The sequence below is a fragment of the Morus notabilis genome, unplaced genomic scaffold, assembly GCF_000414095.1.
Source record: "Morus notabilis unplaced genomic scaffold, ASM41409v2 Scaffold804, whole genome shotgun sequence".
NCBI classification, from domain to species: domain Eukaryota; kingdom Viridiplantae; phylum Streptophyta; class Magnoliopsida; order Rosales; family Moraceae; genus Morus; species Morus notabilis.
In genome coordinates this window covers 603,692-626,751 of record NW_010361209.1, presented here as the reverse complement: position 1 = coordinate 626,751, position 23,060 = coordinate 603,692, and the positions used below count along the sequence as shown (strand labels likewise).

General features: G+C 31.5%; 2 protein-coding genes across 3 annotated transcripts in view; one reads left to right on the top strand and one right to left on the bottom strand.

Annotated features, from left to right (window-relative positions):
* LOC21402489 (endo-1,4-beta-xylanase A) overlaps positions 1-2,147 on the bottom strand; it is a 4,922-nt gene extending 2,775 nt beyond the window's left edge. The window contains exons 1-5 of one of the 2 annotated variants that reach the window (XM_010098809.2): positions 1,643-2,147; positions 1,427-1,492; positions 466-833; positions 207-366; positions 4-114 (exon numbers count right to left, since the gene is read on the bottom strand). In XM_010098809.2, coding sequence (XP_010097111.2) covers positions 4-114; positions 207-366; positions 466-833; positions 1,427-1,492; positions 1,643-1,717 — 780 coding nt within the window. In that variant the 5' untranslated portion in view covers positions 1,718-2,147. The remainder of the gene's footprint in view (positions 1-3; positions 115-206; positions 367-465; positions 834-1,426; positions 1,493-1,642) is intronic. The other variant, XM_024166035.1, reaches the window with a different exon arrangement.
* An 8,219-nt stretch (positions 2,148-10,366) lies between these two features.
* Positions 10,367-11,962, top strand: LOC21402486 (zinc finger CCCH domain-containing protein 23). Its single transcript, XM_010098806.2, has one exon. It carries the CDS (start codon positions 10,517-10,519, stop codon positions 11,558-11,560), a length of 1,044 nt encoding a protein of 347 aa, XP_010097108.1. The 5' UTR covers positions 10,367-10,516; the 3' UTR covers positions 11,561-11,962.
* The last annotated feature ends 11,098 nt before the right edge of the window (positions 11,963-23,060 follow it).

Here is a 23,060-nt window from a genome sequence, read left to right as displayed (position 1 = left end):
GTGGTGTAGGGCAATCTTGCAGCCTCTCCCAGACCAATTGTTCAAGCCATCCTCAAATCTAGGATTCTGGATGATATTGTCGTCTCCAGCAGTAATACATGCTGCACTCTCACCCTTTCAAACATATAAATCCAAAACAATAAGCAAAATCGAACTGACACAAAATTTATAGAGAAAATGTGAACAAAAGAGCAGCTGAGAATTACCTCGGCTCCTTTCGGACTAGTACATGTTATCACAACTGATTTTATGAGTAGGTCAACTCCTGATGAAGGCCCTTCCAAATAAAATATTGCCCGTTGAGGCATTGTTGACAATGAGAATGTTCCTTCCAAGTTTTCCCAAGTCTCTTTTGATGTAGAAGTTCTGCATGTTGTAAACAGTCATTCAAACAAAATCATTCTTTAAAAAAGGGGAAAACAAAAACACACAAAGCGACAGAATATTACGACATCGATCCATTACCTTCCAACAAAAAGATAGCTAGTTGCCGAATCTCGGTATTCCAGTTTTAGAGTGGCCAGGATATCAGCAGATCCCTGAAGCGGCCCCGAGACTCCAACGCAAGAAGAAACCGAATACATGGAACCGGGGGAAACTCTGTGAGTGATATCTTGCTCCAATCCTTGCCAGCATTCCTTACGATTTGTGACAACAGCATAGCCTCCGGCTTGTTTCGATGCTGCTTCTTTATAATGACTTGCATCACAAGGAACGACAAAGGCACTGCAGCAGTTGGCGTGCCAAGAATGCAGCCCTTGAGAGAAGTCATGGTTCTCTATGATATTTGTAGCACGGCTGCTAAAGGAACTGATCATGTTTTGCTCAACATTCTGTCGGGCACAGCACAAATCATAAGAATCCTAGTCCCTAGAGAGTGACGATCCTAAAAGACCTTAATTCTTTAATACCATTTGGAATAACGAGTCAAGTTGCATGGTTTTTTTAATGAGCTTTAACACATGAGTGCTCCTTTTTTCTTTTTCTTTTTTATCATAGTTCCTACTTCCTAATTCTTTTCACTCAAAACAGTTGCAGGCAAGAGGGCAAAAATTGTCAGGGTTGTTCTTTTGAAGTGTAACTTGAATGTAATTTTTGAGTTAAATTTGAGTTATAACTTGAGTTGAAGTTGTAACTTGAATAAAGTTGAGTAAAGTTGAATAAAGTTGAAACTTAAAATAACGTAAACTTAAATAAAGTTAGAACTCCAGTTATCTTTTTTTGAGTTTTTTAGACAAAAAAACATGCCCTTAACTTTCTCTGTTTTTCACACGTATTAAACACAAATTCAAATTTATTCTATATTTAAATTAAAATTTTAACTATACATCTAAATTATAATTTAAACCACGCAATTTAAATTTTTCTGTCAAATAAAAAGTTTAAATTAATAAAATTAAGAGAGAAACTTTTTAAAACCTCATACCTGTGATTTGTCAGCACCATCGTGTTTCGGTAGCTTCTCCATGGTTTCTTCACTTTCTCCGGATGTCTAGGCCAAGGTCCAACACAAAACCAGACAAAACGATCTTCTAATTAGAAAGAAAGGAAAAAAAACGAAATGGCAAATATATATTAACATAAAATAAAAAAATAAAAAAAACACTCTTTGACTAACGACAATACGATGTAAAGAGCGAACCAGGGAATGTTTTGGCTTTGAATGTCGGATCTTGGAGAATTGGGCTGTGAAACAACAGGCCGAGAACTTCCTCATTTTATACGGGCGCCGAACTCAAGTTTGAGAGTGAAGTCTACGAAAACCGCTTTTGGGTCCTTCTAAAAAAGCCCCCTTTTCTTTTCTCTCTTTTTTTTTTGTCCCCGTTGTCTGGGTTAAACCCAAACAACCTAATCAATCACTTTTATACAACTAATTAACGACTCAACAGTCTTCGTTTTGCTTTCTTCTTTTCGTTTTCGCTTTTTTTCAATTTTTTTTCATTATTATTATTATTTTCCATGTGGGGAAGGCAAAATCCAGAGGCCCAAGCCTTGTACGATCTCTTTTGCTTTGTCTTGCAGGTTGGTATGCTTGTATTGGAATAGAAGCTTTAGATGTTGGGGCTATTCTATGCGCCTCTAAGGTTTATTATTAATTAATTAAGTTTTCAAGACTATCCTTTACGATTCCTTTCTTGAGCCTTTGATTGCAAGATAGATAATATTAGTCTTTGGAATTTAGCAAAAATTAGGTGAGCTTGGGGTTTTCAGCCATATAAAGACCCATGTACTAACTACTTGCATAGGAAACCAAAGAGTCGATTGATCACTGGCAGAATTTACCAGTGTTTTAAGGCATTTTGTTATGTAATTAACCAACAGAAAAGATGAAGAAGAAGAAGAAGAAGAGGAGGACAATTTTGAGCAACTACTTAAAAAACCAAAACAAAACAAAACAAAAGGAACAAAACGACTTTGACCAACTCCAAGCAACGACATTCAACTACGTAGAAATTTAACTTGACAACGAATTGTTATAATCCCATGTGAGATTTTTGAACGTGTAGTTATGTCAAAGCAGAGTTCACTCCCTTAATGAGCAGAGTCTCGATGAAACATTGAACATTCGAGAGTATACGACAAGACAACTGTACTAGGCGAAACACATCCACAACATGAAGTCAAGAACTAGATTCCCTTTCCTGCAGAAGCCTCTGATGCCTTTTCTTAGACATTAAAGAAATGGACAAGACAGTACATTCTTTAAAGCCAAAACCCGTTACTAGGCTATGTGTTCTTCGAGCTTGAAAATCTTTAAAATACTTAGTGAGACTCTGCTCAGATCTTGAATGTTCATCCTTAAGAAGTCTCAAAATGTTTTATTTGATCCATCTAAACTCATCTACAAGTTGTATTTGAAGTTTTTTGAGATTTCTCTAGAAGTCTGAAAATCTACCTCCGTGGCTAGACTCCGCCGCTTCAGAGAACACTTCCGGAAAGTCGTAAAAGTTCGTCTGCTAACGTCTACTCTCAAACAACTTGTGTTCCTCTAAAGTAGATTTTGCCTCCTCTATTGAAAGTCCGTAAAACTTGCTCATAAAGCGACTTGTGTTTCTCTGGAGTAAGAATTCACCAACTCTTCTAAATAGCCTTATTCATACCTTACGAGTCAGACATCCGCTTCGAAGGCAACCCGTATTTCTCCTCACAATATTTTTTCAAATAAGCCTTATCCACAATCTTTGAGTCAAATCTCCATCAACCATTCGGTTACTCCTCCTCAATACTTCGTCCATGCGATCTCCATAACTGTATGAGAAGCCCTCCTACGTGCGTAAGTTGGCATCTTAGTAAGATGGTGACAAAGTGAGCCCTGGAATCCATTTTCTTCGACTTACTTTAAGCCTAGCCGATTCACTCTTCTTTGTTGGAGGCTTTGTCGTACGATCTCTCTATGAACGCCGTGTTTGATTCACGTCAGCATCAACACTACTGAATTTGATACTTACATGTGTATACCTTGTACACCGCGTACCCTCTAAATCTACCGTGTCCCAACATATTAATATCTTACAATCGTTTTTGTGCCATGGCAATCATCTTCGTTGTCGTTTTTAGCATATAAAGTAAAAAATTGAGGAAAGGATATGTCGTTTAGTGTTAAATGTTTGTTGTTGTACGTATTTAAAAACTCGATGTCGTTTTCTCTAAGTTTGATAGTTGAAACCTTTTAAAGTACCGTTTGGTTCCTGTGCTTGAACTATGATTCTCATTTTGGTCAATTTCGGATTGGGTCTGTCTAACCCAAACACGATTAGAAACTCATAAAATACTAAAAAACATACATATTTTTCATTACATATTTTAGATTTTATTATAAACTTTTGATACTGTGATAGTTATACTAAAAATCTTATACTATTATTTTTTTAATTTTAATGGATGTTATTGTATTTTAGTGTGTTTTAAATTTTAAGTTATTTCTAATATGGAAAAAAAATTAAATAAAAGTATATAATTTTCATGTCAATTTCGGGTTCACGGATCATTTTCGTATCATGTCATGTCAACCTGTAAAGTGATCGTGTCGTGTTTGTGTTGCAGTTTTTAAAAAAAAATATGTGTGATGGATCGTGTTCGGATTGACTATAAATTTAAAAAGAAATGACTAAAACGCGATACGAACACGAGACGTAAGGCGAATTGTCACCCCTAAATTTCTTGATATATCTTTATTTATATGGGTGGTTATAAATTTATATAACTAATTTTAAAAATAGTTAACAAAAGATAGAAATGTCATTATGGATTAAAAACTTACGTGTAAATATCACAACTTATAAACATATTTTTTTTCATCCATTAAATTAAAAAAATAGATATATAGGTAATCAACTCCAGGTTTCAGCAAACCCAACCCACGTGACTTTCGTGTGAAATTTGGTCGACGACGAAATAGAGGAAATTGAAAAATAAATAATAATAATTATTTATAAAATACTCATGGGCAATTTGATTAGTTTTTCAAGTAAATACATTTTGATGTCCTGCACTTGGGGGACATACGCTTACCACGAGACCATGAAACACGTCCCAATGAGATTTTGCCGCTAATCACCTCCATCCATGAAATCACAAATGTTTAGTAATAAACTGGTAACAATTATTATTAGCACTTTCACCATATCAAGTTACACGTTTGCCAACCTTATCCGTGATATTTTAAGGCAAATGCCAAATAGGGAATGATAATCCTTATTATGAGGCATGTGATTTGGTGAGTATGATCTCCTAAGAAAACAATGCTATAGGTATTGTTTAGCATTTTCTTTCATTAAGGTATAAGAAAACTCTAAATAAGTATCTTAATTTTAAGATACATTAATCAGTTTGGCATACCCATAATGAGGAGTGAAATTGTGTGTGTGTATGTTTTTTTTTTTTTTTTTCCCGTCACAAACATTATTTGTGTATCGTTAAGTCACGATCTTTGTGTAAAAAAATTGAAGATAATAGCTCTTTGTAATGCTTTTAGATTATATAAAAAGCACAACTTGAGTCCATTAAAAAAAATTGCAACTTGAGTGTTTAAACTATGGTCTTGAAAGTAAATAATCTGGTCTGAATAAAAAAAAAAAGTAAGGAAAAATAATCTATTAAAGGTTGAAATGTATAGAACTAGATTAGAAATCCAAAACCAAACTACGTAATGTTGCACGAAATAAAAAAGGATGACCATAAATTTGACCGATTTGAAAATTAGTAGTGGATATATAAATTAAGGCCTTATCCGGAATCTGCTTTTCATGGATGAAACAAAAGAAAAAAAAAAGATTCTGGTATTTTTTTGTTCTTTTCGTAATTATTAGAAAGATATCTTGTGTTTTTTTTTAGTATTTAAGAATATTTATGATATAACATGCATTTTCACTCTATCAATAGATTGTTATTTTTAATCTGTTAGATTAATTTATATGTGAATATTCGTGTTAAAAATTCTACACCCGTCACTCAAAATTACCCTTACTCCAAATTAAATCGTTTTAAACTAATCAAATAACACTATGATAGTAGAGCAAAATAACCTTCTCTACTATAAATATATTCAGAGACTTTTATGCTTTCTGAGATATTTTCACGGTACCCTATATTATGTTTTAACACAAATCTTTTATACCCTTCAAATTAAGTAACAAACTGTTAGTCTAGAAAACATTTCAAAAATAGTTAAAAATACAAAAAATTAGAAATAAAAACGTTGAAGATCTATAAAATTTAAACCACCGCATATCACTAACCGGTGCTAGAAAAGCATTACCGCGGCGCTGACGAAAGAAGTGTTCGATTCAAACTTCATCCAAGTCAACACAACGACAGAAGGAAGCAGTTTCGGAACACAAGAAAAGGATGAAGTTGGTGTGCATATGTGTCGAGGGCTAGGAAAGGCGGGCTGGCATAGGCCGAGCCGCCCAATTGAACGCGTTGTTGGACGAATGCACTCGGCTAAAATAATTAGATACATATTTGAAAGGAAGATAATTATATTTTTTAAATGTGAAAATATTTTAATTGATAATTAACTATTAGTGAAAAAAAAGAAGTTTAGTGTGTGAAAAATGATCTCAGAATATCAAAATATGTATTTAAAACTGTAAAGATAACATTAAATTCTAGCATTAAAAAAACACCACACACGAAAATTATTTTTCCCTTCACGAATGGTGAGTAATGGTGTTCAAGTATGAATGTCTTTCTTTTTTTTTTTTTTTTTTTTGTATTTAAGCTGCTATAGAGATACATAATACGTTGATATATGTTGCATTAAAAAAGGTTAATGAGATTGAACAATATCTCAATCATAATCTCATTTATTTTACATATTTAACTTTAAAATTTAAATTTTATTAAGTAAAAAACTCACAATAATAATCACATTTAATTTTTTTATTAAAAAAAAATTATTATATAAAATTACATCTCAATTTATATTAAAAATTTAAATACAAACCTAAAAATATCACGTAATATTATTATTTAAAGTCAGAGGATCAGAGCAGTAGCTCTAGAATTAATATCAAATCAGCCCATCCTCTTATAAATAAAGCTGGCGTCAAATTAGTAGTTTAATTATATTTATTTAAACCTCCTTCATTTTATAAGTTTAAATTTTTAATTTAAATTATAATGTAATATTTTTTAAAATTTTTTATTATAATAAAAAAAATTAATGTGATATTTTTTTAAAAAATTTTATTAAAAAAATTTAAAATTTAAAATTTAAAATAATAAAATAAATGAGTTTTTAGTCAGTACCTCGTGCACGTATGATGTAACTGACATGTTCCCTCGTTTATTCGAAAGGAGAAGAGTCACCTGCGGGCGAAGAATCAACGGAGATCACGAGGATCTCGAATTTGTAAAAGCGGAGCCACATCCATTGCCGCGTGTAGGCATCTCTGCGTACAGGGAAATTGGGTCAAACCAAACTTATTTTCCACCGAGCACGTGTGTCCTCCGCATCACGTGACTGCCTTACAAGTGTGCCTCCGTACAGATTTTCTCCTGTTCATTGTCGCGTGCATTGATTCCCTGTCTGTCTGTTCGTACCGCCACAGTCATTTTGTACGCCAATTTTCTGTAATGGGCATCAACTCGCTAAACTTTGAACAGGTGACAATTTGATGTTTATTTTTTCAATTTTAATAAAAGGATCCTCAAATTCTTAAAACATTAACAATTTGAACCTTTCCGTTTAAATTCGTTAATGATTTAACAGAATAGGTCATGTACAATGCATACCAGTACAATGCATGTGGTATGATAGTGAGGGGTATTTTTGTAAAATGACAATTTATTTTTGATGAAAAATTTAAATTAAAAAAAATAAAACATAACAATAAAATTAAAGTCTTATTTATTTTATTAATTTAAATTTTTTTACGGTATTAAAAAATAATTATATTTAATTTTTTATTATAGTAAAAAATTTTATCTCAATTTAAATGAGTGAACTAAACGAATTTTAAATTAAACTCAACGGATTCCAAAAAAGAAAAAAAAAGGAAAAAAATACTAAACTAAACTAAACAAGTCTGCAAAAGCGTATAATGAAGAAGAAGATATGGTCGTGATGATCAAAACGCATGTTGAAAGGCTGAGCTGGAGTGTGCACGACAGGGCTCGCAGAGAGGTTCTTTTTCTGCAATTGGGGATTTGGGCAGTCCACGACAGGGGAGCTTACGATGGTCAATAAGGATCTGAGCTGGAAGCGATGGGAGGGAATGGTTCGCCGGAATCTTGACGGCAGAGACGTCGGGCTTGTGTGCTCTCAACGAGATGAAAGCTAGACGAGACTATGCTCCCACAGAGGAGGCGCGACAGTGACAGTCTCAGCTCGAGCAGCGGCGTAGGGAGGGCGCAATACCCATTTTATTTCTCACCCAGCAAGTGGAAGGAGAAAAGTAATGTTAAATTTATTTTGGGTCAGTTTGTAAATTTAAATTAAAATGTTACTGTAGTAAAATGTAATAAAAAAATTATATATAATTATTTTTAAAATTTTTTTATTATAATAAAATTTAAATTGATAAAATAAACGGAATTTTTTGATCCGTTTAATTTGTTAATTTGAATTTTTAATTTAAATTGAGATGTGATTTTATGTCAGAATTTTTTATTGTAATAAAAAAATTAAATTTGATTATTTTTTAAAATTTTTTATTATAATAAAATTTAAAATTTAAATTTAAATTAATGAAATAAACGGGACTTTTATTACTCAATTTTTTAAAAAATAAAGCAATTTCAAATATTAACTTAGGAATCTAATTATCTTCCATTTGGAATTTCAACACATGAGGTATTAGCTTTTCTTATTCTATTAAATAGCGGTGCTCTTTAGCGTAGTTGATACAATAATTAGATGAAAATTAATTATTTGCTTGTCGTTGGAAGGAATTTTTTACAGTTGGTATGCATGTGTTTCTAAAGCCCTGCCCAGATTGTATTTGGTCTGCAGAGTTTTCTTTTTCTAGGTTAGTCTGTCTGTAAGGTGAGGATGAGTAGCAAAAATATGAAGAACTTTAAGGAGAGGTATAAATTGCTTCGTGGTAGCTTTTAATTCTTTAATGTTCATCTTTAATTTATTTGCATTTTCTTTTTTGAACAGATTTTGTCCATCAAAACTAATGAGGACATCTCTGTCTTTTTATTAAAAAAAAAAAATCACGTGATGAATCACGTGTACAAATCTGTGAGAAACATAACAGATCATGATAGAAAGGTTTAGGTCTCATTTATTTAACTAATTTATTGTAATAAAAAAATTTTATAAATAATTATATTTAATTTTTTTATTATAATAAAAAATTTTCATATAAAATTACATCTTAATTCAAATTAAAAATTCAAATCAATTAACTAAACGAGTCATTATTAATATTTTAAAAATTTAGACATCATTTTACTAAAATTAAAAATAGAAGGATTAAATTGTCATTTGCCCAAAAGTTTACGGACTATTGGTCCATTATTATTATTATTATTATTTTTTTTTACTTTTGATTTTCTCAATCTTTTTATTAAAAAAAAAAGCGATATGGTCGCGGACCGTACCATCCCTAGTTTCTGACAAGTTATTATTATTATTATTAAATTTTTTTTTTTGTGGATAAAATTTCCACTTGGTCTATTCAGCAAAGCCCAACTAACCCGAAATGGATTGGCAATCTTACGACAATATCCCATCTCCCGTGCAAACGACAAATTTTAATCTCAGTGCAAAGAAAATTTCTCAGATAAATACAACAGTTTCGTGAAACTGTAATTGATGGAATTCCCGATTGGAGGGAGGTTGTTAAGCCCTACTGTACGTAGAAGTGGCCAAATTTTGGTTGCATTTTTTTTCTTTTTTGGGTCTTCTTTTCCGGCTTGTACTACTTCTTACCGTTTAATTAGCTAACAGGTGGTCTTATAACATGTGTTTACGTAATTTAATTGTGATTAGTAATTAGAATTGAGTTATTAGACTTGCGGGGGGTTTTTTTTTTTTTTTAATAGAAGCTTTCGTGTTTTTCTAGACATATTTTATAGTTTCCTTTTTTACAAAAACACATTAGTATAGTGCTTTGTTCACAGAAACGAAAAAAATCAGTCTAATGAATTTTTTTTTTTTGGTTTTTTGACAAATGAAAAATACGGATTAATGCGAAGTAGACGGAACTCGATACCCCAAAATCTAATCTACTTTAATATTTGACCAAAACTGCATCCTCCTTTAATAAAATTTTAAATTAATGCATGCACCTAGTAATTTACACAAATATTTAGATAGATACGTCTTAATCTTGTTTATTTTGTTAAATCAAATCACAATTTAAATGTTTATTATAATGAATTTTTTCATAAAAATTTAAATTTAATTTTTTTATTATAATATTTTCTCACACATAAATTTACATTTTAATTTAAATTATTAACTCGAATGAGTGAAAAAATTAATATTTAATGTGTGTTATGTGTATCTATAATGGGGGTATTTACATCCGTTTTTTTTTTGTTGGGATAAATCTTGCGTAATTACTAACCTTATCTAAGTTCCAAAAAAATAAATAATAATCTTATCTCTTTATTTTTGTTGAAAAAATCAATAATCTTATCTGATTCGCCGATGGTTTGCCCTTTAATTGTCGGCTAAGTTACTCCTAATGAACATTATAGTCATTTCAAAATTTCGAACCAAGCAATTAAAAAAATTATCAACTCAGCCAAAAAAAATAAAAAAAATCAAATCAGCAGTAAAAAAAAAAAAAAAAAATTATTATTATACGGATTAAGCACCACGATAAAGACGGCACTTTCACCTTTAGAGCGACTCTCACGCGGTTGAGGAACAGTACTCGCTAGATCTTTTAACCGCATCACAGTAACCTCTTAACTCCACCACGGTTGAGCTTAAACCCCTATTCCCCCTCTTTCTCTTTCTAACTTTCTCTCTCCTCGAAAAGCAGTTTATATATCAGAGACTGGAGACCACTCTCTCACCACTTCAAATGTCTCAAGTCCCACTACCACCACGATGATGCTTGGCGAACCACCACCAACCCGCTCAAATCCGACCGTCCAAATTCCTCAGTGGGACTCATTCGATGATCCCACGGCCGGGATCAACTCCCCATTCTCCGTCTCCAGTCCTTCCTTCAACAATGTTGGTGCCGGCGGAGACTGCTCTCATTACCTCGAGGCCTTCGCCTCGCTCCACCGTTATCTCCCGTCGAACGAGTTTTTCCCCGGAGAGTCTGACTCGTTGAGCGATGAGTCTGACTCGGCGGCGCACGCTGTCGACGCCTTCTCCTGCGATCATTTCCGCATGTTCGAGTTCAAGGTCCGGCGTTGCGCGCGCGGGAGATCTCATGACTGGACGGAGTGCCCCTTCGCCCACCCAGGGGAGAAGGCCCGCCGAAGAGATCCCAGGAAGCACCACTACTCCGGCACCGCCTGCGCCGAGTTCCGAAAAGGAAACTGCAAGAAAGGAGATTCCTGTGAGTTCGCCCACGGCGTCTTTGAGTGCTGGCTCCACCCTGGTCGTTACCGGACCCAGCCTTGCAAGGACGGCCTCAGCTGCCGCCGCCGAGTCTGCTTCTTCGCTCACACGCCGGAACAACTCCGGGTCCTGAGCCCCACCGACTCGCCGGTTCGTCTCTCCAATGGTTCTTTCGGCTCGTCGCCGACTTCGATCCTCACTTCGCCTCCAATTTCTCCGCCATCGGAGTCGCCGCCCAACAGCCCTCAGAACTCGGAGCTTGTGGCTGCGATGAGGAACCTTCGGATTGGGAAGTCGAAGATGAATTCTCCTCCTTCGTGGGGGTTCGGTTCGCCACGTGGCGGGTCGATGCTCCGACCCGGATTTTGCAGCGTTCCTTCTACTCCGACTCAGGGTCAGGTCCCGAACCTGTGGGACCAGTCCTGCGATGAGGAGCCGACGATGGAGAGAGTGGAGTCTGGGAGAAATCTGAGGGCTATAATGTACGCGAAGCTCAGTAAGGAGAACTCGCTCGGCCGAGTTGACTCGCCGGGGTCAGGTGCGCCTGACGTGGGCTGGATTTCGGAGCTCGTCAAGTGAAGCCAAACCTGTGGAGCGATGTCGTTTTGGCTTCTCGAATTTTTTTTTTGGTTTTTGGCTGTTGGGTTTTGTTAAGAATCGGTGGCCTTTGATCTTCTGACTTTCTGTGAATACGCAAATCCCAATTAGTTTTGGAATTTTCTCTGTAAATACACGATGGGAGCTTACTTATTTTTCTGCATCTGGAGAAAAGGAAAAAGAAAAAAATTGAAAAAAAAAAAAAAGAATTGCAACTTCTGTACAGATAAGAAGCATTTTCTCAGGGCTGCCGAGGATTGGGTAGCAGTTTCTTTTATCGGAATTTGTCTGAATTATATTTCCCCTTTTGATTTGATCAATACTCTTTCGGATAATTCTGTTTGTAAGTTCGTATTAATTAATGTAAATTACCTTCCATTAAAATCTTCCATTTAGATTTTCTGCTATTAAAATTTCTTGATGTTCTGCTCAAACTTGTTTTGATGTTTCTGCATATGTTTGATCTGGGCATCAAAAACATGAGATGAAAAGTTTGTTTTTGTCTTCAAGCTTGAGTCTAGGTTGTTAGATTTAAAGACGAGATATTCTGCTTTTTTTTTTCTTTTGCTAAATATACGAGATTCTGTTTTCTCTACCCTGATCTTATCCACTCTAATGCAATCTCTGCCTGGGTATATTTGGTTATGGATTTCATTGATGGGACCATCTGGGATTTTCTTAAAGTAACTGTCTGGAAGCTTTGAGTTCCAAACTTATTATATCCATTTTTAAAAAAAATTTAAGTGGCTGTTAAGGTTGCGTTTGGTAAAAGGAAGAGAATTATAAGGAAGGAATAGAGTTAAAAAGAATAGATGATAATTATTTATTTAATTATTATATTATTTGTTTATAATTTTTTTGAAGGATAAAAAAATTCATTTTAATTTAATTTTTCAGTGAATTGGTTGTTATAAGGAAGGAATAGGGTTAAAAAGAATAGATAATAATTATTTATTTAATTATTATATTTTTTGTTTGTAATTTTTTTGAAGGATAAAAAAATTTGTTTTAATTTAATTTTGAGTGGATTGGTTGTATTCGTTTGGAAAGAGTTTTTTTAATTCTGTTTATTTTATTAATTTAAATTTTTAATTTTAATTTTGTTATAATTAAATAATTTTTAAAATAATTATATTTAATTTTTTTTATTACAGTTAAAATTTTTCATATAAAATTATATCTAAATTTAAATTAATGAACGAGCTTTTATTTATTTATTTTTTTCTTCCAACCAAACAAGAAATTACTCTCTTCCTCTACCATTCTCCCTACATCCACCTCTCTCTCCTTCCAACTAAACGTACCTTAAAATTTTAGGTTTATGATTATCTTGACAAAAGATGTATAATTAAATATGGTTACTGATAACATTGAATAATAACAAAGATTGGATTAAAATGTGAAAATTTAAAAATGAGGTTTGAAGTAAAGTTGGTTTTAAGTAAAGTTTTGTCTGTTTAAAGCTGCATCAGATCTTTGCCTTAAAGAAGAATATCTCGTTTTATCTAAAGGGAGATTGGATTAGTGACGTGGATGTGAAACTGACAAAAACCCCAGTTCTTATCTCCTCGAGATCTTTTAATTTATCCAGTTTCTGCCACTTGTTTTTGACCTTTATTTTATTAATTTTATAATGTAGGGAAGGAAAAAACATACCATTGATGTGGAAGTCTTTAGAATGGACAGGACATTGTCAATCAAGGCACCAATGGTCATGGGTCCTTAAGAAAGTGTTTGGTATAAGAATTTGTGTTATAATTTAAATAATAATTTATTATTTATTATAGTATTTTTTAATAAAAATATATATAAATTAAAAATAATTTTAAATTATAATTCTGAATTTATAAACTAAACATCTACTTAATAAAAATTCTTTGAACTGTTTGGGGTTTTTCTAGTAAAAGAAAAGCAGAGTTTTTAAGACAATTCTGTTAATAGTATCTGTTTAAGATTATTAAATAAAATTAAAATCATATTATATTAAAAAATATATAAAATAGAAGAAAATTTTGATGATTAAAAATAAAAAATTCATAAATAGATAAGTCGTATTAAATTGGGTCTATCTACTTACTTAAGAGAAATCGTTTTTACGTGAATAACGGGATGACAACCCCATGAAAATAATCAATAACGCTCTTAACAAAAATGTTTGGAAGCAAATATCAATAGTATTACGATTAATAAAACTCAAATTTTAAATTTAAATCCGTAAAATTAACATAACAGGGTTTAAGTTCTATTTGAAAAAAAATATTTTGGGACGCGTGCCTTTTTTGTAGGTCTTATATCTATTAATAAATGTACGGTGTTAAACGTCAATTTTAAAGTCTCGTTCATTTCACCGATTTGAGTTTAAAAATTAAGTTTTATTACAGTAATTTGGCTCCGTTTTTTTCGCTGATTTGAGTTTAGAATTTGAGTTTTGCTATAGTAAAAAACTCTCATAAACAGTCACATCTAATTTTTTTACTACAGTAAAAAATTCTCACATAACATCCATCTCAACTCGAATTAGTGAACCGAACGGACCAACTCTTAAAAACAATCACATCTAACTTTTTACTACAGTAAAAAACTATCACAAAAAATTATATTTCAATTCAAATTAAAAATTTGAATCAGTAAATTAAACGGTCTTAATATTATTACTATATGTGAGCTTTAATTATAAATCATACTGTTTACTAACTCGTGGTGCTAAATTCTACACTTGTGCGTCCTAGAATTGCTCTTTCCTTCAGGAAGTAACGAGGATTCACAAACAAGATTAGACAGAGTGATGATGGGTGGGATTTTTCACTTTCACTTTGAGTTTATTTTTAGGACACTCTAGAATTTGATGATAAAAGGAGCGGAAAAGGCCAGACAAAGTGGACGGTGGTTCCAAGGGGCTTTTGTTCGTTTTGTCCTTTGTTCAACAGATTGGAAACAACGGCCTATTTTAAAGTTTACTTGGAATTGGAGTGAGCAGATTCCGTGTTGGCGTGCTGCGCAATACTGTTGCCTCTTTGGTGGGTCTATCGCCATCAAAAGGTTTCAATATATTTATTATAAGCACTTGCAGAGCCATGGGATAATGTGCCAATTGCGGTCTATTTGGTTACAAGTATTCCCTTATACCCAACCAGCCTACAACTTCATCCCATCACGATTATCTTTTTTTTTTTTTTTTCCCTCACTTTTCCTAAGAGAATTAGGGATGTTTAGTTGGATGATTTAAACCATGATTTGAATCATAATTCATAATTCATTATAGTATTTCTTTCATAAAAAATACACATAAATTAAAAATTATTCTAATCACATGATTATAATCTATAAACTAAACGCCTTGTGTACTTTGTGTGCACGCCCGTGTGTTTTATCAAAATCAATTTGCCTTCTTTCAAATAAGGGTTAATTTATTTTTTAATCCCCGATGTAAGGGTGAATCTTATTATAGTTGGTAACATTAGAAACATCTTATACTTAGTTCGCGATCTATAAAATTGTCTTGTTAACGTTCTTATATTAAGAATCTATTAAGAAATAGATGTGGCATACAAGAAGTCATGTGACACTTTAATAAAACTATTTAGAACGTTTTTATTAAATTGTAAAAGAATATAATGAGATTGAAAATAAAAATAAATGAATAAAAATAAGAATATTTATTTTTTTCAAGTGTTTTATTTATTTATTATTAGATAATATAATGAGGAACAACTTCGTTCTCTTTATAATATATACGAAATAACAATATTATTAATATTATCACTTGAAGGTCCTTACATAATTAAATAATCATTGATTATAAAGTAACTAAATACTTTATAATATTTACGAAATAACAATATTATTAATAGTATCACTTGAAGGTCCTTACATAATTAAATAATCATTGATTATAAAGTAACTAAATAAGAGTATGTAAGTAAATTTGGTATTCATTCCCTTTAACAAAAAATCAATAATAAAAAGGATCCAAGAATTAGTATTTTCTTTTCTTATTCACTAATTATCATTCATTATTTTTTCTTTCCCTTTAACGCGAAGTAAATGCGCTCTTAAAGTAATTTCACATATTCTTAGTTTTTTCTTTCTTTATTCACTGCCTCCATCCAATTCACAACCCCAAAATTATTACGGCCCATTTGATTTACACATTTAAGTCAGTGATTCTGATTGACTGGTGAGAACTTTGTAAGAGAATCATTAGAGGGAATTTTTTTAAAAATTTAAAATTTTTATGAGAGAAAAATACTGTAACAGAATTAGAATTACGAGTTTAAATGCATTTGTGAAACGAGTCCTTGATGACTACGAAAACAACATTTTCAACCATTTGATGATTATAAGAATTGAGTTTTTGTTAGACCCCGAGAAAGAGAGTGAGAAAAAGATGAAATTTACGATTATAGTTAATGGGTTTATGGTCCTTTCGTCCGTAGATGGTGAAGGAGGAGCATAAAAGAATTGGTGAAATTTGACTATTTTGTTAAGTGTTTCCAGTTTTATCTTCAATAGATGTCTGGGGAGTTCTTTTGCAATTTTTATTGGAAGCACAGGAAATGACCGCAATGTCCCCCATTTAGGCACTCTTCCTTCACTTATGAGTTGAATAATAAAATGTTAAGAATTAGACGTTCTAATTCTAAATTATCAAGAGCAATAAAAACACCTAAAAACAATAAAATAAAAATGAATGCATAAATTTATAAATGTTCGTCGTAACGTGAGATTACGTCATCTTTCAGTAAATGCGGTTTTTACCATGATAAAGAAATATTTACAATAGAAAATCATACATCTCACAACTCTTTGTGCTCAAACTTTAAAAAGGCAGCGTATTCCAGGTAATAAATCGTCTAGACATAACTAGGTTACAATTTAACATAAAACGCATAACAAACTTAATTTGACGGATTAAACAAGAGAATACTCTAATAATAAGCTTGAAAAATAATAAAATCCAAACATTCTGTCAAATCATAGAATACAAGTATACTAATATACTATTAGTTCACTCAATTCTCTCATCATCACCAGGGAAAGCTTTGGCTGAGGAAATGAGAGAGATCGATCAAGCACTCATTCTCTCAAAATTTTTAATCTTTTAACAATAAAAAGAAACAGTTGTGAGTTTGAACCACAGTTTAAACTATTTTACTATAATATTTTATTTCATAAAAATTTAAATTTTAATTCAAATTTTTTAATTTAAACTTACGAACCAAACAACACTTAACCATTCAGTTGTGAGTTTGAACCACAGTTTAAACTATTTTACTATAATATTTTATCTCATAAAAATTTTAATTTTAATTTAAATTTTTTAATTTAAACTTACGAACCAAACAACACTTAACCATGAAATTTGAAAATTTCTTTGTTGGATGGACCCCAGTTCCACGGATTTCCATTAGCATAAAACAAGATGGATGGTTGGACTTGGACCGTAAGAAAAACAATAAAAGATGGGAAAAGAAAAGATAAAGGAGTTGGATGGTTGGATTTGCATATTCGGAAGCACATGTATGAATATTAGGTAACATGTTGACATCAGTGACGAGATATGAGGTATCTTAGCTGGCGGCCGACCTCGTCGAGCATGCATCAAAGTCGTTTTCCAACGTTCGCTACACTTACTTGAATGTTAATTATGTTCCGCTCTGTCACCTCTAACACATCCTTCTTGTGTTATCTGTTTGTTTGTCTCCGATGACTTGTTGGAGATTGCATTTGGGTGGTAGAATGTGTAGTAGTTTTAGTAATAATCATTGACGTGGATGGTTTCGGCTTTTCTTCTTAGTTTCATATTTTTTTTCTTAGTAAAATTTCGTTACGGACCTGTCCTTGATTTAAGTTAAAATTATGAACTTTTCCTACTGGTTATATACAGTGACGGATTTAAGTACAATTCAGTCCTCACTTAAATTTTTTTTTAAAAATATTACCTTTAAAAATTTTTAAAATTTTACACTTAAATTTCTGTTGAAATAATATATTCTCCCACTAAAATAAATATATTTTCTTATATATCCCTACTAAGATAATTTGTTAAAAAAATTTAATATACGCATCTATTGAAGTAAAAAACCCCTATTAAAGTGAAATATTAGCTCCGTTATTAGTTATATATATGTGTGTATATTGCTCAAGAAGTTTAATTTTCAATTTGATTTATGCCACTTCAGAAAAAATAATCATAAATAAATTAATTTGATTTATGTGTGCTGTTAGGATCATTATAAACAAACAAGGTCAATGAATCTTTTTTCTTACTGAAATCCAAGGGATACTGCTATACACGTGCCAAAGTTGTGAATGTTGCTTTTATGTTTTGGGACTTCCTAAACTTTTTGTGATTGACCGATTAATCTCTGAATTAAAAATTTTTGTAATAAGCTTTTTAAATTTTAAAATTCATTGCATCGTTTGGTCCTTTTAATAACGTCTATCAAATATATGATTTTTTCTGTGTGAGTTACACGTGAACAACTAATAAAGGATATTGATGGTCTTTTTTTATTATTCAAATGGGGAATTAAACACAAACAATATAAAAAACACAAAAAAAGTTGAAAAGAAAAAACAGTCCCCACGATGCCCCCTTCTCTCTCTCTCATGTTTTCCTCCGTTTCAATTTTCCAGACCACAATTCTCTCTCTCTCTCTCTCCTCGTCCCTCTTAGAAAACCCAAAAAAGCTCGAAATTGGCTTGGCAGTAACATTAAGAAACCTCTGTAAGCTCTTTGTTACATGATGGGATCTCTCTATCTCTCACATATGTATCAATGGTGGTCGGTGCGTTTCTTCCATAAGGTTGGCCACCGTTTCAGATTTTGCAAGGCCACAGTGACGAGATCGAGGAGACAAATATGCGGCAGCTTTTGGATGAGAAAGAGAGAGAGACGGTATCTCTCTCCAACAGTTTTATCATCAAAACAAAAAAAAAGAAAGATCTGGTCGCAAAATCAAATGCCCACGACACCAAAATCAAATTGGAAACAACGATAAGCCAAAATCAAATTGCAAACCACGACAAGCCAAAATCAAAGAAAGTTCTGGGCTTTAAAGAAAGGGCAGTTTCATCATCAAATCCCCACGACAAACCAAAATTAAATTGCAAACGTTATTCCTTCTTCTACGACAAACTAAATCCCTGGACTTCTCTGAACATAACTGCAGCTTTCCACCGCCGGAACGACGGCCTTCTAAGAGAACGCGTAGCGGCCGTGAGTGGCGGCTCCTTGAGGAAGAGAGAGAGAGAGTTTTGTGTCAGAGAGATCGTAATATACTTGATCACAAGTTATTTGAGTATAAAAATATAAAAAAACTCATGTTAAAAGAGACTTTAAAAGCGTTACAGTGGATTTATAAATGCTACAGCGGATTTATAAACGCTGCAGCAGATAAATTGAACAAAATTGTGTAGATTGGTTCGGCCAATGCAGCCAAAATATTTTGGCTGCAGCCGAAACATTTCCCCTGCAGCTGAAATGTTTACGCTGCAGTGAAAAACTTTGCGCTGCAGCGTTCTTTTTCAAGCCTGGGAAAACACCTGTTGCAGTGAAAATTTTGCAAAAAAATAGTGTTTTCGTAAGGTTACGTGATCTAAAACGTCTCGAATAATTACATCTATTAGTGATATATTTTTATATATATTTATACACTAATTAATAATAGATATAACTATTATAATAGATGTATTAATCCATGAAAAGATATCTTTACATTAAAAATATACTTTTATGTGAATAATTGTAAAATTTAAAGATGATGCATTGGTTCATGAAATGACACCTATGTCTTTATTAATTGTTTAGAAAATTTACAGACTTAATTGAATGTTTTGAAACTCAATATTATTGCTAGATATTGTGTTCAAGGGTTTGTTATATCTTGAGGGTAATTTGTCATTAAAACTCATTAGCAAATTTTGAGAAGTGAGGACAAATAAAATCTTAAAAGAAAGTATTCTTATACGCCTCAAACTCTCTTTTATTTTCTGTATTCTCTTCACCCTATACATTCAAATTCTCTAACACTTTCAACTTGCGGTGGTGGGTTAGGTTTTGACTTTTTGACTTTGTTTTTGTTATATTTTTTAATTTTTAGCTAAGTATTGGTTTGTTAATTTTCAATTTTGCCCTGATAAGTGATGCATGCGATTTAAGTCTCATTCAATTTGTCGATTTAAGTTTTCAATTCAAGTTGAGATGTGATATTATGTGAGAGCTTTTAACTATAACAAAAAAAGTTAAATGTTACTTTTGTAAAAATGTTTAACTATAATAAGACTGGAATTAAGGTGACGTTTGTTTTAAGGATTCTGCCTAGTTTATGATCATAATTCTTAATTCTATTACAGTGTTTTTCTCTCACAAAAAATTTGAATTTAAAAAATTAGAATCATGAACTATGATTTTTAACCCATGAAGCAAACGTCACTTAAAAATTCGAATCGGTGAAATCAACGAAATTTTTTAACACTTTTTTCAATTGGACCTGTAATGTAATGGATTTTAAAGTTTAAGGAGATGATTATAATAAAAATTTAATCCTGAGACCAATCTGCTAAACACGAAAACGTTTCATGCAAAAAAGGTAATTTCTTATTAAAACAAAAAAGAAAAAAGGAAAAAAAAAAAGGCATTGCTCGGCACACAGTCCACAAGGGCGGGCGGCATTTGGCTGGATCACGTGCCGTCGTTAAAGATTATGGAATTCCAAAACTGTCTCTAAATTTTGTTAATTTAAAAACTTCGGTTTTTTTTTTTTTTAAAAGAAGGAAAAATCAAAATCAAATCTTACTGAACCTCTCATCTCACACCATGCCCTACTTAATTTATATTATATAATTATATAAAAAAACAAAACCAAAATAAAAAAGTAAAGTTTTATAACGTGCACTTTAAAATAAACAAGTTGGAAAGACATATAAATTAATGCATCATTCATTCGTGGAATCGAGTTTTCAATTACAATTTTATTACAGTTAAAATTTTTTATAAAAAATTATATCTAACTTAACATAAAATTAAAATATAAGCATAAATTGATTGAAAAGGTGAAACATACTTCATTAAAACCCTTCTTACGAGAAGAATTATAAGAAAAAAAAAAAAGGCCGAATAATCTCTTAAAAGTAACAAAGAAAAAATAACAAAGATGCATGAATCTCTTCTTGAAGGATAGAAATAGAAATAGGATGTTACAAGTAGCGACGAAGCTAGAAATTTATTTATGGGGACAGAGAAGTAATAAATAGCGTGATATATATTATTGTAATACTGCAAGTGTTCTTTATGGGTTCTTAGTATAATAACCTCGTTATAAGTGTTAACAAATCTGCGGTTCTCGAGACAGCAGATCTGCAAGTGTTAACATAAAGGTCAAGGAGGACAAGCCACTCAAAAAGAGGGGGAAAAAAAAAAAAGAATGGTTATTAGCTATAATACTTCATAAAATCTACTATTTTTAAAACCCAATATTAAAATATGCAAACACGTGTAATTCTTGCCTTTTCGCAAGAGTTATTTGTCACAGGCTTTAAAAAAATAATAAATAAAACGAAAAAAATAATAAAATTGTGCTTTAATTGAGACTTTCTTTTTAGGAGAGTGTTTGATAGGCTTGATATATTATTAGGTCAATTTGTTTAATAGTTGAATTTATAGATTTTTTTTATTTTTACGTAATTTTATATAAATTTAACGATTAAAAAACTTAACATATTAATACGTTAGCGTATTAAAAAAGATCTATTCTTTTTTATAGTACAAGGTCTTTTAAACATAGTATATAACACATGTTTACTTATTTTCTTCTTTTTTTTTTTCATTTCCTCTCAAAGTTAGCTGCAAACTTTAGTTCGTTTAGTATAAGAGTTCAAACTAGAGTAATTCTAATTTTGATTTTAGAATAAGAATCATGATTCATAATTTTTAATTTAAATTATGGTTTTGAAACCATAACCAGAATAAAAAATTTGAACCACCCAAAATCAAGGAATGGTTTTAGAATCAAGAGTAATTCATGATTTAAAATATCACATTAAAATTTAAATATTAAATCAAAACTATTTAAATTAAACACTAATTATGAATGAGTCAAATTAAAAATATTTTTTACTTTTTATAAATAGATACTAATTTAAACTAGAATCACGTTTCCAAATTCAAAACTTTTATGCTGAACAATGCCTAAAATATTCTCAGACCATGCTCTTCCAGAGGTTTAGATGCATTGTGAAATTAGGTCCACCTTGAAATTATTTTGAAATGGACCCAAGTCCCATCATCAATAAAACGCCTACCACTTTCATTAGTTTGATTGTGGATTGGGTTGTCCGTCAACTTCACGGTTTATCCATAAATAAGCATGGCTTGTGTCATTATTAGAAGATAAATGCCATTATTCTCCGATGTCCACTAACGACAAAACTTAGAAATCGCTATACCTATTTTAGAGATGAGGCTTCTCTGTACCAATCTAATAAAAACAGCAGTTGACGTGCCTGTTTGGTTGGAGACTTTGAACCCAAAAAGCAGTCCAAATTCCTCTTTAGTTGCGTATTAGTTTTTAGTTTTGGATTAACTTTTTATAGAACTTAACACCTCCCCTCTTCCCCCAAAATTCTTTGGGTTATAACGTAAAACACTGTTCACAAAATTAATTTAAAAGTTCTCACTCATTATTTTCACTCATAATTTTAATAATATAACTAAATATTAATTTAAATTTTATTTATTATTTAGACCTTACACTATTAAATATCAATTTAAATAAAAAAAATCCACGTATAAATTATAGGATCGTTCACTTCACATATTTAAATTTTTAATTTAAATTAAAATATAAAAAAAATTAAATTTAATATTTTTTTTAAATTTTTAACTATAAAAATTTAAAATTAAAAATTCTATAAAATTAACGAGTCCTACAAAAGTTGACACCCACATAATTCGTACCGCAAAGCAAACCGTACCGACAATTGGTATGGTGTGTTTTTGGGATAAACTCTAATTTCTTCTGGGCCCGACCAGATATATATATATATATATATATATGTATGACTTTTTCTTTTTTCTTTTTTTCCGTGGGGAAAAGCAGCATCAAAGATAGAGCACTACTCCACGATCTCATATTCAGAAGTTTCGAGATCTCAAATTTTTAATGTATGAAGATCAATCATTTTAATTAAAAAAAAAAAAAAAAGCTTGAAGATCAGACACTTGCAATGCACTTGTCTCTCATCAATTTCATACGTTGACTTGACCAAACTATTCATGTAACCATGTTGATTCCCTTATTTCAGTTGGGATTTCTCAATTCGGCTTTTATATATTGAATGATCCTGTCAGTAGCAAATCATTTTACAACTCATTCTAAAATAATTTTATTTTTTTTTGTAAAAAAATAAAAATGAAACGATTTTAATCTCAGACAAAAATTATTTTTAAAAATATGTTTAATAATTTAATTAATAAATT